General features: G+C 38.9%; 1 protein-coding gene across 1 annotated transcript in view; it reads left to right on the top strand.

The window, feature by feature from the left end:
* Positions 1-18113, top strand: part of PTCHD4 (patched domain containing 4) — a 179300-nt gene that overhangs the window by 53038 nt on the left and 108149 nt on the right. The window contains exon 2 of the mRNA XM_049653776.1: positions 2866-3346. Coding sequence (XP_049509733.1) covers positions 2866-3346 — 481 coding nt within the window. The remainder of the gene's footprint in view (positions 1-2865; positions 3347-18113) is intronic.

Raw genomic sequence — 18113 nt, 5'->3', positions numbered from 1 at the left:
AACTCTTCTACCATCCCTTACAAAACAGTAGAATTTTGCCTTACAAAAATATGCTCAGTATAGTTCTGAGAAACATTGGGATGATTTCTCAAGATCATATAGGATGACTGGGCCAATGGCTTGTACAAAATGTGGACCTTTCAGCACAGCTTTCTGTTCAAGGACGTCTAAAGACCTTGTTTATTTTGTTCTGGTGCATGGAGTAGAACAAATTAAGAGAGAAAAATTCATTCTATTAGTTACATCCATTTAAATATAATGGGATGAAAGCGTATCTCTTATGAGGTAATTTTTGTAAGAAATGGCAATTAGACAACTTCAAAAGGGGGGTGAGCAGTTAGCCAAACTCAATAAAGATCAGTTGTTTAAAAATCTGTATTTTGCCTTCTGTAGACTTTTGACTTTTGTCCAGGCACATTATCAGTGCCCTCTTTGATCCACTATAATCTCCAAATGAGGCCTGAGGGACGCATAAATCTTTGTTCCGCTGTTAAAGATCCCTGAGAAATCTTTTTGATGACAAGAATGAGTAAAGACAGATGGAACGCACATTCTTAAGTGAATAAATATAGCTTTTAAAATACTTTCTCTTTCAAATAATCAAAAGCACATGTCAACATCACAGGCAGGATTTCAAAGAAGTAGAAACCAGGGTGGAGCTAAAAATTATACCAAGCTTAAACCAAAAATAAACAAGCCTAATTGAGAGCAAGAGTGGAAATTCTTTAAAGAGTGGAAACCATATTCCAGTCTCTCAGTGCTGGGACAAGATGCCCACTCCTTCTTTGAAGCTTTCCTACTGTTTCACTTGCAGCTCATCAGACAAGCCCACAAGGTTTCAAAAAGAGAGAGTGGGGAAACTCCAGCTGGAATTTCAGGTTTTTAACTATATATATATATATGTATACATTATAATACATATGTATATATATATATATATATATATATATGGAAAAAGATGGAAAGTTTACAAAGATACAAAGATGCCTTGGAAGGGGGAGACTTTCCAAGCAAAGGAAGGAAAAAAAAAACCTCAAATCAAATTCTTATTTAGAAATAAATTGTTCATTTAGAGTTGGTCAGGTTGTATTAAGCAGAAAAATTGCTTTTACTTAACGTATAGGGGCAAATGGGTATGTGAAATGACTATGAAATTTCCTCCTCACAAATCTTAATGATACCACTAACAACATTTGTACTTGCTGTAAATTTTTCAAACTTTTTTGTGCCCGCAACACACTTTCAAGTATGATAGTTACTTTGGTGCATGTTAAAAATACAAATAGGAACAAGTACCTCAGATACAGAGTCTGACTAAATGAGTCCATAATAACTGGTTACAGGTGTCTATTTGAGGGTAGAGTGCGCTGCAATTCTGTGATAACAACCACGGTTAGCAGATTGTTTGGGTTTGTTGCCCTTCTGCACTACCTTTCTGGAAAGAATTGTTTCCTGCTCTGCTTCTATGCTTTTATATCCTTGTGAGATAAATATCTTGCTTGACGTAGCAAATGCAGATTCTCCTCATGGCACTAAGTACCTTTGTGCCTGCATTTCACGTGGTACCTGCAGCACATTTTCAATGACATGTTCCATCTTGTGACCTGCTATTGGGCTCAGTATTGCATCTGACCACCATTGCCACTGAAGTAAATGACAGTTGTGGCAAAAAGAAAATATCCAAATTGGTTTAAATTTGGTGATGGCCATCAGGGATTTCTTTCTGAGTGTTAAGGCACACCGGTTGATAATTACTGCTCTGAATTAAACAACTGCATATCTGGGGTTCATCGTGGCTCAGTGGGTTAAGCATCTGACTCTTGATCTTGGCTCAGGTCTTGATCTCATGGTTCATGAGTTTGAGCCCCGTATCAGGCTCCACACAGACAGTGCTGAGCCTGCTTGGTATCCTCTCTGTCTCCCTCTTTCTCTGCCCCCATCTCAAAAAAAAAATAAATAAACTAAAATAATAAGTAAATAAACAACTCAGTATCTACCTTACTTGTACCTTAAAGAGGAGTGATCACTTCTCTCATAAATATCCTAGTCCTATGACTTTGTCTACTCTACTTCATGCGAAATTCTAAAATCACAATGACTTTTGACAAGCCCACCTGAAATCTTATCAGTTTCATCGGGGGGGGGGGGTTGTCCACTGTGTTCTATGGGGAAAAGGTCAACCTATGACTGAGGCAGGTGATTGGAGGGAACATCATGATGAGTGAGCAGGTGCTCACCTCATATTTAGAAAACATTTCAACACTCTTGTGTTAATTGTAAAAACAAAACAAATAGTATCTTCTATGTGGTGTGCAGTACACCGTTGCACCCCCAGGACCCCCAGAGTATAGATGTTTGTAATGTTCATGTGTGTTTGTGTGTGTTGGTGTAGGTGTGTGTGTTAACCCTGAAAAGCTTAGTGTATATTTACTAAATGGATTATTCTTCCAATTTTTGAAATGTTAACTCATGCCATGCTTCATGAAACTGAAGCTGAAAACTTTTGGCTGAAACTGAATCGTAAGACTTGATCCTGCATAAAGGAGTTATAATAGACTGCTACAGACAGAAATGATGGGAACGGGGGTAGGGACGGGATGGATCATTTCCCTATGCATGTGGCGAGTCTTGCATAGCTTCGTAATTCTCTTTGCATCTTTCTAATCCTGATCATCTTGCATGGGATTCCATGACACTCCAAAAGGTTAAATATAAAATCCTCACATGCCACTCCACCCACATCAGCTCCACGATTGCAAGAGCCATCCTCTGCCTTCATTGTGTTCCTTCACTTAGAGTAACAATCTGTTGTCTGGAATGTGCATCCCTCTGGTAACTGTAGTCTCTCCTTTTTCTGTTTTCAAGGATGGGAGGAACAGTTTTATTGGACACCAACTGGGCGGGGTAGTGGAAGTGCCAAACAGCAAGGACCAGCGGGTCAAGTCAGCCAGAGCCATTCAAATCACCTACTACCTCCAGACCTATGGTTCTGCCACCCAAGACCTCATAGGGGAGAAGTGGGAGAATGAGTTCTGTAAGCTTATGAGGAAGCTCCAGGAGGAGCACCAGGACTTCCAGCTCTACTCTTTAGCATCCTTTAGCCTCTGGAGAGACTTTCATAAGACCAGCATCCTGGCCAGGAGCAAGGTCCTGGTGAGCCTTGTGCTGATCCTGACCACAGCCACCCTCTCCAGCTCCATGAAGGACTGTTTGCGCAGCAAGCCCTTCCTGGGCCTCCTGGGGGTGCTCACGGTGTGCATCTCCATCATCACGGCAGCAGGGATCTTCTTCATCACCGATGGAAAGTACAACTCCACCCTGCTTGGAATCCCATTCTTCGCCATGGGTAACTATCCATCCTTGTGGTAATCGGATTCTTACCGATATGGGGCAAGGTAGTATATTTCTTGAATTCTCAGGCAGAAATCCGTTTTAATTTTGCACTGATGCGTCTGTGTGATTATGTAAAATCTTACTTGGGGTGGTGTCCGTTTCACCTTACTGGGCCTTTTGGAAATTTTAGGCTGACCAAGTCATCTTCCCATTTATGTTGGGGAATTGAGTGCTGTCAGGTATTTTTAAATTATACAATATTGGAATTCTCTACTCTGCTTCTTCAAAAATGATAGGCCAGGGATAATGGAGTACGGAGCTAAGGAAACCCAACACTTAGTCTGAACAAACTTTCGTGGTTCGTATTCATGGGCATCTTCAAGTTGATGATGGTGAAGAGTGAATAGCGTAGGGTGAAAATTCAAAGAACCACTGACATGTTCTAATCTGAAAAACTCCTTCATTAATCTTGGCTTATTAATTCATTTCAAAAATTTTCCAGAAATTATACTCATTTACTTACCTCCATATTAGCTAAACCTTCCTGCTGCTGCTTAAAGGTGTCTCCCCCAATTTCTTACATCTCTGGTAAAAATAATTAATGAGCATCTTCACTCAAGATTATTCCTTCTTATAACTTTTCTCCTAGGCATACATAAATGTCTAGAAAATGCTTTATGAGTGTGTGTGTGGGATGTGTGTGTGTGTGTGTGTGTTCTCACAAAAAAGAAGATCAAGTCTGGGAAGAAATGTGAGTGATGGCTCAGCAACAAGACTGATGGAATGCATCAGAAAAGCCATGATAATGGTGATATCTGTGGTACTACAAAAGAGTTCTGTCAGATATGATATAATTCCCCACATGCAGTGATTTGGAGGTTGAGCTGTAATAATGGCCTCTACGAGGTGAACTGACATGAACAGGAGAGTCTTGAGCTGTAAAGTAAATGTTAAAATCAGCTATGAATTACAATTTTATTACTAAATAAAAAACTCCACAGGTATGTGGCCAAAGAGTCTTCCAGGTAATCCAGACCCTTTTTGTTTTCACTTTAACAAACATTTTTGAGAATACCACAAAACAGATTTATAGTGTAGGTACTGGGGTCAAACTTCTTTATCTGGAAACCCAAGTTCGTTGTGACCCCTAGTGAGTCAGTTCATCTCAGTAAGCCTCAGGTTACTCTCATATAAAATAAGGGTAATAATCGTATCACTTTCAAATAATTGTTGTTTGAATGGAGTAGAATACACCTAAAGCTTAGAACATACAGCAAATGCTTTGTAAATCTTATCAAGCTTTAAGTGAGCTGGATTAAATGATCAATAGGAAACAGCCCTTAGATTCAAGAAATTGAAAGTCATCCTGGATTTTGCATATCATCTTTAAATGCATGTTCATCTTGTTAACAAAAGTTTTTTTTTTTCTTTTTCCCAAAGAACTATATTAAAATTTGTTTGTACCAGTGATAAGGATGAGCCTAGATTTGAACCATTTAATACTTGTTTTTTGAGCTCAGTCTCTTGACTTGAAATAACAATATAAAATTCATAAGGAACATTCAGCATGATTCACAAATGCAGCATGGCTCATTCAAAATGACAAATTAGATACCTAAAACTGTGGCAATCTAAGTAGGTAATGGAAAGATTTATCAGGAAAATTATATGTTATATAGAATTCTATATTCAATACAAATAAGGAGAAAAATTGTCTCCAGTGGTGTTGAATTGTAGTATCAATTCTACAAAATCAAAGTGGTGTTTTCATTCTTTAAGGAAATAATAACATGTAAAGCCATAGCACTGAAGCAAATGCCCAGACCCTGAAACACATACTTTTCACACTTTTTTTTTCCTCTCTCAGTGTTATTTAAGATCATAACTCAACTCTGGACAGTGTAGGTGATGACTCTAAGAAGCCTGGTGAATGGTTACTCTTCAGGATTCATAGAATTCAGTCCTTAAAATGTTCTGAAATAAACTTTTTTGGTATGTTCTGAAAACATAACTACAATAAACCTACCAATAAATACTTATTTCAGATATCTTTTCCATCAAGAAGGAGTTTGTTGGTTGTGCTTTGTTCTGTTTGTAAAATGATCCATAATGATAAAGATACCAAGATCAAGAACTAGCGAAATGAAAGGAATATCCTACAGGGCTAGGAAATCTGGGCTTTCATTCTAGTTTTTCCACTAACTTTGTATGTTTGATTTAACTTTGTCCCAGTTCTTCATATATTAAATGAAGGGTTTGGGCTTTTCAATCTCAAATTTTGAAGATCCTACAATATTATTCATTTCATTTTCTTTCTTTTTTAAAGTTATTTATTTATTTTGAGAGAGAGAGAGAGAGAGCAGGGGAAGGACAGAGAAAGGGAGAGAGAGAGAATCCCAAGCAGACTCTGCACTGTCAGCACAGAGCCCAATGTGGGGCTCAAACTACCAACTGCAAGATCATGACCTGAGCCGAAATCAAGAGTCAGACACTCAACAGACTGAGCCACCCAGGCACCCCTATTTATTTCATTTTCTACTGAAGCTAGATCATTCCTTTAATCATTCCTTTCTAATGTCATGTAAGGTATGCGTTATCCTCCAACCTCTAATCTCCATTCTCCTTTGTTGACTTCTAGTGTGTGTGTGTGTGTGTGTGTGTGCATATGAAAGGGGGGCGGGGAGAGGCTTTAGATAGAAAAACCACAACCTTGCATTCAGAGCACAACTCCATGAAGGTGATGAGGTGGAATGTGCTATTGAGCATCAGTAAATTCAGTTTGGCAGATCTATATCTTCTAGGGGTACACATGGCATTGGTTGAAAGTAGTCCTTTGATTGATTACATTGTATACGGTATCCAAACTGCATAATATGAAGTTAGTTGGGTGTAAGGCAAAGAAGCCCAACTCTTCTGGCAAACTTTTATGCCTATTCCTATCTTCCCACAAGGATTTATCTGAGGTAGTGAATATTCACTCCGCTGTGCCTCAAGATTCAAACCTTTTGTGTTCATTAAAACTTATCCCTGAAGCTGAATATGTCACTTATGATGTTCTGCTCTTCAGCTGTCTTGTTTCTGACCACGTATCTTCCTTCTAGACTGCACCTGCCTTGTTCTTTTTTCTGATCATTCATCCACTTAATATCCCTGGTGCCATTTAAGAGGCACATGTACTGTACTTTTATATCCTGCCATTTTTTTTTTTTGACAGAGAGAGCACGAGCAAGGGAGAGGGGCAGAGAGGAGAGAGAGAGAGAGAGAGAGAGAGAGAGAGAGAGAGAGAATCTTAAGCAGGATCCGTGTTCTACATGGAGCCCAACAGGGGGCTCGGTCCCATGACCCTGAGATCATGACTTGAGTCAAAATCAAGAGTCAGTCGCTCAACTGACTGAGCTAGAGCTACCCAAGCACCCCCTCCTGCATTTTTTAAACCTGTACCAATTTTTATATTTTGTCTGTAAGTGAATTCGTGTCTCTCAAATTGTATGTTCCAGATTTAGGTTTATAAAAGATGATCATAGGCATATGTATGACCTCTGGAATGACCTATTATGACTAAAATGACCCTATTTAACTCCAGCTTAACATCTTTTCTCTATGCAAACATAAAGCAATAAGAATGTCACTAATTTAATTTATAACTCATTGTCAGCCTTTTTTTTTTTTTACTTCATTTGCTTTGTGTGAATGTGTTTCCTCTTTCTGGAAGGAGAAATATGGGCTAATATTGCATACAGGTACCAACCTGGCTCCTTGCTGATCTTCTGTGGATAATTGCCAAAGACATTAGTAGCCTTGCTTCACTGTTATTTTTGTGATCTATCCTGAATTCGTTTTATATGCCAGGAGTCTTACTTTAGTCATTTGTGATTTTGACAAGAGCTGCTTTGTGGCAGTGCTGAGACTAATTTAAAGTTCAATAGAGCTTAAAAAATAGGTAGTGAAGATAGTGAGTAAAGATGATGGACACATGTACCTGACTTGTTTTGTTCAGGGGAAGCCAGCATTTCCATCTACAAGACTTCATTCATCATCTAAAACTCCATGCTCAAAATTCCATGTTCATGAGCTCCATGTTCATTTGTTTATTAATTGATTCAAATATCTACTGAGCACCTACTATGTTCCAGGTATTTTTGCATTCTAGAATAAAAGACACTGAACAGAACTGATCAAGTTGTTGCCCACATGGATCTTACATTGTTGGCCTGCAAAGGGGAGGCATCTGACAATAAACAAATAAGATAAGTGCTATAAAGTACAAAAATAAAGCAGGATAAGGGGTAAAGAGCATAAGTGGTAAGAGAAAAGACTTTCTAAAAAAAAAACAAAAAGAAAGAAATTGAAGTAGAGAGCTAAATGAAGTAAAGAAGTATCCATGTGGCAACCTGAGAAGAGCGTCTCTGACAAAGCCAATTATAAATGCAGTCTTTTAGATGGACTTCTCTTGGTAAAGTTGAGGAACAGCAAGAAAGGGAGTGTGGCTGGAACAGAGTGGACAACTGTCTGAGTATTATGAGATGGAGTTAGGAAAATCATGTAGATTTTTTTTCAGATCATGTAGGGCACTGAGAATACTTTAGATGGAAAGCTATCTGAAGCATTTGAGACATTAGAGTATGACCTGACTTACGTTCTAAAGACATCTTTGGCTACAGTGTGAAAATTAGTCTGCAGTGGATCGAGAATGGTTATAGGGAGACTGTGTAAGAGGTTATCACAAAAATTTATGGGATATAATGGTGGTGACTTGAAATACCATGAGAACAGGGACAGTGCTAAAAAGGGATTTGACTCAGGATATATATTTGAAAATAGAATTGACAAGATTTGCTGCAGGATTGGATGTGGTATGTAAGAAAAAGAAGAGTCAAGGATGACCCCAATCTTTGAGGACTGAATAATTAATAGAAAGCATTTACTATTTATTGTCATAGGGAGATTATGGAAGGAATCAGTGGTAGAGGAAAACTTTAGGAATTTACTCTTCTATCTGGTAAGTTAGATATACCTATGAAGCATCCAAGTGGGAAAAATGTGGGCTAAGACAGTATGTAGATCAAGTTCAGAAGTAAAATCAGTAAGTTGGAGCTGGAAATATAAATTTTGGATGGCATAGCTGATAATAAAAGCCATGAGATCTGACAAGATCAACTGGAAAGATAAATATAGATAGAAAATAGAAGTCTAAGATCTGAGCCATGAAGCTTTCCAATGCTTAGAGATTGGGAAAATGAAGATGATTTAGAAAAATACATTAAGAAGGATCAGGCAGTGAGATGGCAGGAGAATCAAAAGATAATAGTGTCCCAGCAGCCAAGTAAAGAAGGTGTTTCCTGAAAAAGCTAGACATCAACTGTTTCAAAAGCTGCTGAGAAGTTGTGTCCAATGAGAACTGAGACTTGGTCATTTGACTTAGCAATTTGAAGGTCAGTGGTGACTTTGACAAGAATTGCTTTGGAGGCGTGCTGCAAGTAACAAAGAGGTTGAGTAGAGCTTGGAGCATAAGAAGCGAAGACAGTGAATAATGATAATTTTTCCAAGGAGTGTTACATCACAGAGAAACAATGATTGTACGCTAATTGGGATGCGCAGTACAGAAAGCTTCATAGTAAAGCAAAGATAGGAAGAAATTGCAGAAGCAATGTCATTGAGTAGGAGAGATGGGCCTGGATTCAGAACACAACTAGAGTCATGGGCTTTATATAAGAGCACAGACAGCTCATCTCCGGTTAAGAAAAGAGAAAGCAAAATATACGGACAGATCCAGATAGATTGGTACATGTGGGGGTGGGAGTGTGTGGAAATTCTCTTCTGTGGCTTCAACTTTGTCAGTAAAATATGAAGCAAGTTATCAGCTGAGAATAAATTTGGGAGAGGAGGTGTTGATTTGAGGAAAGTGAAGAGATTTTGAAAGAGTGGCTTTAGAAATTGGAGAATAAATTAAAGGAAAAAAAGCTAGGTGAACAGCTAAGAAGCACAAGGAACCACTTGAAGTTCGCGTTTATGGATTTAGAAAAGAAATCAATTGGCATTGTTGCTGAGTCAGTGCCCCACCTCCAGCCATATATAGCTGCTTGGGGGAGGGGTTGAGTAGGCAATGACATGAATTTAATTGGAAAAAACCTTACGGGGGAAAAAAAAAGAAGGTTTATAGTGTATGCAGAAGAATGACTATAATGACAGATCATGAAAATTTTACTAGTTGGGGTCAGCTAAACCATGTTGCAAGAACAAATAATGCCTTAAATCTAGTTGGATTAACACAACAAAGATTGGTTTCTTGCTCATACTACAGTTTAGTGTGGGTCAGGAAGCTTTCTTTGGGAACTCTTTCTCCAGCAGAAATTCAGGGGCCGAGGATGCCTCTGCCATGCAACATCTTGTCTTCTCAGAGTTTGTGGTCCCAGCTGTGTACACAGAAAAGAGAATAGTTAGGGAAACCACACCAACTTATAACTACCTTGCACGTGAATTGATAGTTATTTCTCATCATATTCTATTGGCCAGAACTAGACACATGGCCATAAGTTAGCTAAAGGAAGTACAGGAAATGTAGGAGAGTAAATGGATTATTTAATGAATTATTAACTGTTTGTCTCATATAAACTAAGTCAAACAATAAGGGCAATGAGGATTTACTTTCCATCATCATCATAGCAAAAAACTGATAGGGTCAAAATACTAGGATTTTTTGTGAGGTCAGAAAACTGTTTGAGGTTGGAGTCTACTCTGGTTATCGATTGCTGTATAACAAATACCACAAGACTTCGTAGTACAAAACAACCATTTTATTATGCTCATGGGTTTTGTGGGTCAGTAATTTAGAAAGGGTACAGTGAGGTCAATTTCTCCCATCTCTACAATGTCTAGAGCCTCGGCTCAGGGTCCAAGGGCTCGGACTGCTGGGGCTAAAACAACCACTTCTAAGATGCTTTCTTTGCTCACATGGCTGGTACCAAGTTTGGGATTTCTGAAGGAGCCCCTCAGCCTAGAATTTTGAAGATGGCCTCTAAATGTGTCTTCTCCAGCATGGTGTTCTCAAGGTAGTCAGGTTTCTAATCTGGTGACTCGGGCTCCAAGAAAAAAGTATTGCAAGAGAGCAAGGCAAAACTGCAGGGCTGACCTGGTCACAGAAGTTGCATAGCATCACATCAGCCATATCCTGTTGACTGCATGCCATTCAGAAAAGCTAGCTCAGGTTCAAGAGGACGGCAGTGGGACTGTACCACTTCAGAGAGTGGCAGAGAGTTGAGAGAGAGGTGGAGTCACATTGCAGAAGTACAGGTGGAATGGGAGCGACCGTTCTGGCCATCTTTGGAAACAGAGATTTGCCACGCAATCATAATGGGAGTGAGCTGGAAAAGAAAGAGATGGATTGTAGAGATGCATGGTATCAAGGTCTTGAGAAGAGATTATTACTAATGAAAATGACCATGATTTGATCATTTTGAGCTGGGAGACAAATGTAGGATTGAAGACATTATGAGTTCAAAGGACCTGACTATAGAAGGGATTTTCTCTGTGGAATCTGAAGTCATGACAAATTATGACAAGAGTTGTGATGGCCACTGACACATTGAGTCCTATGTTAAATCTTTAGCAAATGATCCTGAGGTTTGTAAATGAATAATAATTTTTTTAAAAAAAGGAATAATTTGCATACTACATGGCCTACCTTCAAAAGAGTAAGTGTTTTTAAGGAAGACGAACAACATCTTTGACTTCCCATGAGGTAGAGGATAGCACCTATAAAACTTTCAGGTCCGATAACACAAGAGGAATAGGAGAACAAAGAGGCCTCCAATGGAGACAGCCAGGAAAGCAGTGTCCTCGGGGGATGGCCAGGTTTCGTTAGAGCAAGAAGCTAAAGGTTATATTTGGGGAAGAGATTCTGGAGGTAGGGAATCTTAGTGATGACAGGACTGAGTTCCAGAGGGGAGGGGGAAGGTGGGAAAGATGAGAAGATGGTCAGATAGGGAGTTATACAGAACTGTATAGGAATGACAGTTCCCAGACCTGGGAATCGTGGGCCTCTGTGATTGCTCTGTGAGGGGAAGGGTATGACTCGATGGCCATACCAATGGTCCCACTGGGCAAAGTCGTTCTGTTACATTGTAGGTCAGATCATATCACTCACCTGCTCAAAATCCTATACTAGCTTCCCATCTAAGCCAAATTCAATGGATACAAATATTCAGTGATTTCCAAAGTCCCGACAAGACTGACATCTGTTGTCCCTCTGGCCTCAGGTTCAGCCTGTCTCTCTCTCTATACCTGGAAAGCTCTTCCTCAGATACCTGCAGACTTGTTTCCTTACCTCCTGCAGCTTTTAATGCAAATGTCACCTTCTTAGTGGGGACTCCCCTGGCCACTCTATCCCAAACCACAAGCACCCTCACCTTCTGGTCTCCCTCTCTGCTTCAGTTTTCTCCTTAGAGCTCATCATATGTACTATACAATACAATTTACCTTTGGACTTGTTCATTTTCTATCTCCCAGCAATGGAATATAAGCCCCGAAAGAACGTAAATTTTCATTGTTCCATTCCCATTGTTTTCTAGTACTTCAAACAATACTTGGCCTGGAATAGGCTATAAAAATTAATGTGGAATTAATGAATGAATGGTCTCTCACTGTTTCTCAAATGAGTTATGCTCTATTCGAGTCACTAGGTCAGTTTAATGTATCATGATCCACATTTATGTTTCACTTAAGGAGAAGGAAAGAAAATAGAAAGAAATAGGAAATATCAGAAGGTATTGCACATAGTAAAGTATTACTGTATCAATACTTTAGTTTCAGTATAATACCTATGTGTATAACAGATCCCAGTGGAAGATGTTTTTCATAATGTGGGCCCCAGTCAAAATTTTTAGAAAAACACTCTAGAAACTTTGTTGGGCTAATGTCTTAAACAGATCATGGTGATAAGTGAGGATTTATTGATGGGGAGGCCACTGGGAGAACTCATCAGAAACATATGTAGCTGCTTCTCTTGGTTAGTTCTGCTGGAGGCAGGATCAGTACTTTGGAAGGGGAGGGTTTTGCCAGGCATTTAAGGTGTTACTTCCTGGGCACTGCTGTTTCCCTAGACCAGAAATAGCACAGTGTTTAGCACGTAATGGGCCCTCTAAGACTTGAGAGTTGGCTAAAGTTTTTTAATGATTATGTTATGGTTTTGGAAATATTTCTCAGTAAGTTGCTTTTGCCACAGGACCTGTTTTACATGGGATCAGTAAGCCATCGAAAGCCTCCCCAAAGTAACTCATTGCTGGGAGAAACAGGGCCTATTATTATGACGTCAAGAATGTTCAGTTGGAGCTCTTTCCCAGCCATATTAATTGCAGCCACCCTGCTTTTGGTAAGAAACTGTTACTTCCTTTGGGAAAGGGTTGGCCGATGATGTAAAAATATCCCCTTGTTTATGGCTTGGGATCAGAAGATTTGGGAGTCCAGTTTAGTCCCACCTCTTATGGGCCTCCCCTGTTTTCTCTTTCATACTGTGAGGAAGTTGGACTGATTTGTCTTTAACATCCCTTCCACCTTTATTCTTTAATCAGTGAAGCTTTTATTTGACACTTAGGCTGTATGGCATGTTATTTTCTGGGTTTGGGGTTCACTGGGGGCTAGACTGGGTCTACTTGGCATCTTTTCTAATGTCTACTCCAAAGTGCCCATAGTAGGCATTTTGCAAACATCGACTTATCGATGACTCTTGTGGCCGTTAACGTTCATAGAGGAAGAAAAGTCTGAACTCTTGGCTGTTTTTAGTTTGGGTATCTTAATGTCCCTATTTTTCTTCTGTTTTTCTTTAGTTCTGGTTTTCTTATATTGATGTCTGTTCTTTTGTAGCTTTGAGATGGATTTCCTGAGACGTAAGTTTCTAATAAGTTAAAACATCGTCTCACTAGCTGGTTTTTGCAGACCTTTTAAAGGAGGCAGGAAGGGAACAGATTTTTGGCATAACAAGTTAGAAGTTGAATTTTATGCCAAGCATTTCAGGTAGCATGTACTTTTTATTGTATAGCACTGTCCAACATTAGTAGTAATTATATCCTGACTCCTTAAGATTCTACATTTTCTTTGGAATCCACCTCCATATTGCACTTTTTACTGCAAACAAGCTTCCTCCAGTGATAGATGGAGGTTTGGAATGAGGAAGAGTACTATTATATAACACAATTTTACTCAGGGTGGAAGCATATGGACTCATTTTGGTGATACTGTTTATCTCAAGGGTAGCTGATGCTAGTTTAGACATTTAAAATGGAAAGATTTGTAAATATACCTCATGCTGCTTAATCCACTCTGCTCTTGCTTTTTACCTCTTGAATCAGGTAGCAATCAGTCTTGAGTAATTAAGCAGCTAGGGAATTGTGAAAGATAAATTTATTCAGCACATGGTAGAACTATTACTATGTCAGGTACTATCGCTTCTCCAGCATGGACTTCCAAAGCCTTCCTCAAATGCATCTCTATCACAAGCAATCTGAACGATCCTCATTAACTGAAGTTGACTTAACTGTCATGTCAAAACATTCCAAGAAAAAAATATCCCTAGTGCCTGAAAGCTGCGGTTACCAACCAGATTGGGATTTTCTGCAGTGCTGTTTCAGGGTAAATGCTGCAATTTAACTCGAAACTTGAATGGTGGAAATGCATTAAGGCTTATGCCATTACTTTTCTGAGGAAAAACCAAGCCCTATCCAGGAAAAAGAAAATCATTTAAAAACTGGACACTTACCTTCTGGATTCAATTCTTTTCCAAGCCAGTATTTTCATACCCAGGCATCTAACAAAAAAATACAATTAGCAGAGAAGGATGAGATAATTCCTGTATTGATTTGAGGATGCTAGTGGTGACCTTTGGCTTCTAAGAATTGAAGAATTCCTATGCATTGATTCCCACCTGCCTTCCTGGAACACTATGGTTTATGTATGCATCCAATATATGTGTCATAGTGGCTGATTTCTTTTGTAATGACAGAGCAATGCCTTCACCCAGACCAAGGCAAAACTGTTATTTGGGCTTCATCTTCTAGATCCTACTGTGTACCTTTAGAGAAATTATAATGCTGAGTTTGAATTTAATATGAAGAAGATGCTGCCATTTTTTTCTAGTGCTTCCTGACTTGGCCTAAATCAAATAAGACTATGTCCTGGCCAGTGATATTTCCAGTAATTGTTTACATCCTAAATTAAATATTTTTTAAAGTTTATTTCTTTATTTTGAGTTAGACAGATAGAGAGAGTGAGTGGGGGAGAGGGAGAGAGAGAATCCCAAGCAGGCTCCATGCTATCAGGACAGAGCCCAACGTGGGGTTCTATCCTACCAACCGTGAGATCATGACCTGAGCAGAAATCAAGAGTGAGACACTTAACCAACTGAGCCACCTAGATGCCTCCATCCTAAATTAAATATTGTATTTAATAATATAAATCAGTAAAGTATTAGTTAAGAAAATTTACTAATGGTATTTGAGAACACATAATAAAAAGCATGGAGTATAACCATAATAGTCAATGATATACACCAAAAAAAGGAGACAATTTTGTCAGAAAGAAGTGTGTATAAGAATAGGTTTTTCAGCCTTAAAAAAGAAAAACTACTATTTATCTTACCAGCAATGGATGGGCTTATTCAGGAATAAAAGAGAATTGTAATCCTGGACAAACAACCTATGGCAAAACCATAGACAAATCCTGGAAACAAAGGAAAGGTATGCTCCTGAAGGAGAAAATTGTAAGTTGGGAAGGCTGTTATAAACTACACTCCATTGGAGTAAACTAGGAGTTGAAGGCATGGTGACTTTTCATTGGCTTAGCTATGGCAGAGGGGCAGATAAGGAAAGCATTTCTTTCTTTAGCTGGGATAGTAAAGTTGTGTCCATGTGCATAGTCAAGTCCACTTCTTCCTCTTGGGTCTGCAATTGACTAAGAATAGCAAGGTTTGAGAGCTCTCCTCGCGGAAACCTTCTGACTCCATTTTAGTGGGGTTTCCCATTACTAATTTTCACAGGTTAAGCTACTTTTTAGCGGGGGTGGGGGGGTGGGGAAAGGAGATGGGAGAAACACATTAGATGGCTCATTTCACTGAATGAAAACCAGTGGAGATCACCTATACGGACACAAAGAAAGACTACTAAAGGCACCTAATTTGTAGATTTTTGGGAGTGACTGTGATGACTATAATAAGGACTCATTATAACACTCAACAATAAAGTAATGGATTCACTCTATAACTCTGTCCCCTTTCCCTTCCTTTCCACTGTGTTGGTCAAGGGTCAGGGCAACTTCATATACTTGACTGTGTTGGCACAATGTTTCAGAAATAATAAGTGCTCAATAATTATTTCTTGAATGAATGACTTTAATTCCTAGCTCACAGCAAAGATAAAGCTTAATTGTTTTAGAAATGGATATCTATGTATGAAATTCCATGTGTTCTTTTAAAATTCTGGGAATAATGATCTTTAAACAAAGCCATTGAAAATGGTTATGTAATGAAGGGATTTTTGGATCTCCAAATATAAGAGTTTAGTCTAAATGTTTTATTATTTGTTTGGGTGCTTCATGCAACCTAAAAATATTCCCATGGCCATTTTATCATAAAGATGACTTCCTTATTTTTCCAGAGATACGTGGGCACCTGTTTCTACTAAATAAGGAAATAAAGTCACCAGAACGATTCTCAAGTATGTTTTGAAGCCAAGATCAAAACCTGTATTACTTAATTTTTTTTCTCCCAGCTTCCTTGACCCTGTTGTCTGTTCTCAAACTGAGCCCCGAGGACTCCTTGGGAGACATTAGGACTATGGGCCTTGGAAAGAATTGAGCCAGCAGAATTTCTGGCTGTTCCTCTCTGCTTCTGCCCATGAATTTCACTCTGGTATTTTTTACATGACAAGTTACCATAAAGATTTAGTTTGTGGAGAAATTCCTGTGGATCAAAAAACAAACCAACAAATGTTTGAAAACTGCCAGTTCTCTACCATTCTCCTCCTTCATAACGTAATGGAAGGCAGAAACTGAACTTGAGATGAACTAAATTTATTTTACAGCCTGGGTGGCTGTGCTTTGATCAACTGTTATATCTACATGCTTGCTGTAGTTATTTTATTGAAATATTTCTAGAAGTGTGATTTCAACTTAAGACTTTAACATTCGCTCCTGTAGACAAGTTAACCTATTTTTAAGATACAGAAAATCCAAAGGGATGGAGGCAATGAGGTTTCATGGTTGCCAGAGGAAACTGAGCAAGACTGCAAAGAGACTCCAAAGGGTAGAATTATTTGTAATTTCACTGTATCCTAGGGTTAGGTTAGACTGTCTGTCTTACAGGTCAAAAAATTGTATCGTAAAGGCATAGTGGCAAACTAGACTCTCAAAGAAAGGATCCCATTTACTAAGTTGGAAAGAGATAATGGCCAACAGCTCTGTTCTGGTAACCTTTCCAAAAAATGGTCTAGTATACCACATAACAAGGCTTTCTTAAGATATATGAAAAAGACCAATTATTACTCAAAAGGCTTCGTGATGAGCATAAATGAAAAAACAATGATATCTGATGAGTTTGAATGCTGCCAAATTGCCCACTCTGTCCTTCCAGATTTGGTGTCTTTCTTGCCTGAAAAGTTTTATGTACACAATACAGATTCATTGTTAGATGTTATCATTCTATGCTGGCTATCTCCTTTGGTTGATAAGCTTTATCTATACAATGACTCCATATCACTGACTATGTTAATAAATGTACTAAGTCAATAGTGTTTCTGCTGGGACTAGAAGACATTCTTTCTCCTTAGATTATTTATTGATCAAATGAGTTTAATCCTCAGACAGTCCCCATCTTTTTATGTTTTCCAAGTATTTGAGGTTCATCCCTTCTGTTTCCACTGGGAACTTTCTATGATATTTTTCTTTTTGGTTGTGTTATTTATTCCAGTCTGTTTATCCCTTTGCCCATTCTGCTAATTCTTCCTAATCTTATCCTGAAAGATGAAAACCCTAAATCAGTAGCACATTATGTGAAAATTCCTTTATTCTTTCATCCTACTCAAACACCATTACCAATATACCATTGGTTACTTGCATAGCTTAGCACTGTTGTGTTTCTAGAGCAGTCTGGCCAAGGGAGAGATGTCTGTCAAAGGAAGTCCATGGGCTTCGTCTCTATGAACTTCCAATTCCAATCTCTTCACATTGTTTTCTCTGACCAAAATGAAACTGTTATATATCCAAACACACAAGGCCATTTGCTGTCTCATGATGTTCCTTTCTCCAGAAATTTCTTTCTATATCTCCCTTGTTCTGAATTTCAAGCCTTTAATGTTTGTTGCTCTATGGCATTTTTTACTGACTTCCAAACCCAAGAATGACTGGTTTTCTTTTTTGCCTTCTCTGTGCCCTTGTTTACATGCTTGTCTTCAATTCTGTACTAGACTGCAAAGACTTCATTAGAAAAGTTTCAACTTCAGGATGCCTGGGTGGCTCAGGTAAATGTCTGACTCTTGATTTTGGCTCAAGTCATGGTCTCATGGTTCATAAGTTTGCGCCCCTCATCGGGCTCTGTGCTAATGGTGCAGAGCCTGCTTGGGATTCTCTTTTCTCTCTCCCTCTCTCTCTTTCTCTGCCCCTACCACGTGTGCATGCACACATGTTCTCTCTCTCTCTCTCTCTCTCTCTCTCTCTCTCTTAAAGTAAATAAATGAACTTTAAAAAAGAGAGAAAGGATCTGGGGCTCCTGGGTGGCTCAGTCGTGTAAGCATCCGACT

This window comes from Panthera uncia, assembly GCF_023721935.1.
Source record: "Panthera uncia isolate 11264 chromosome B2 unlocalized genomic scaffold, Puncia_PCG_1.0 HiC_scaffold_24, whole genome shotgun sequence".
In the NCBI taxonomy this organism is placed as follows: Eukaryota; Metazoa; Chordata; class Mammalia; order Carnivora; family Felidae; genus Panthera; species Panthera uncia.
The sequence above is the reverse complement of the archived record's forward strand: the minus strand, read 5'-3'. Positions and strand labels throughout refer to the sequence as shown.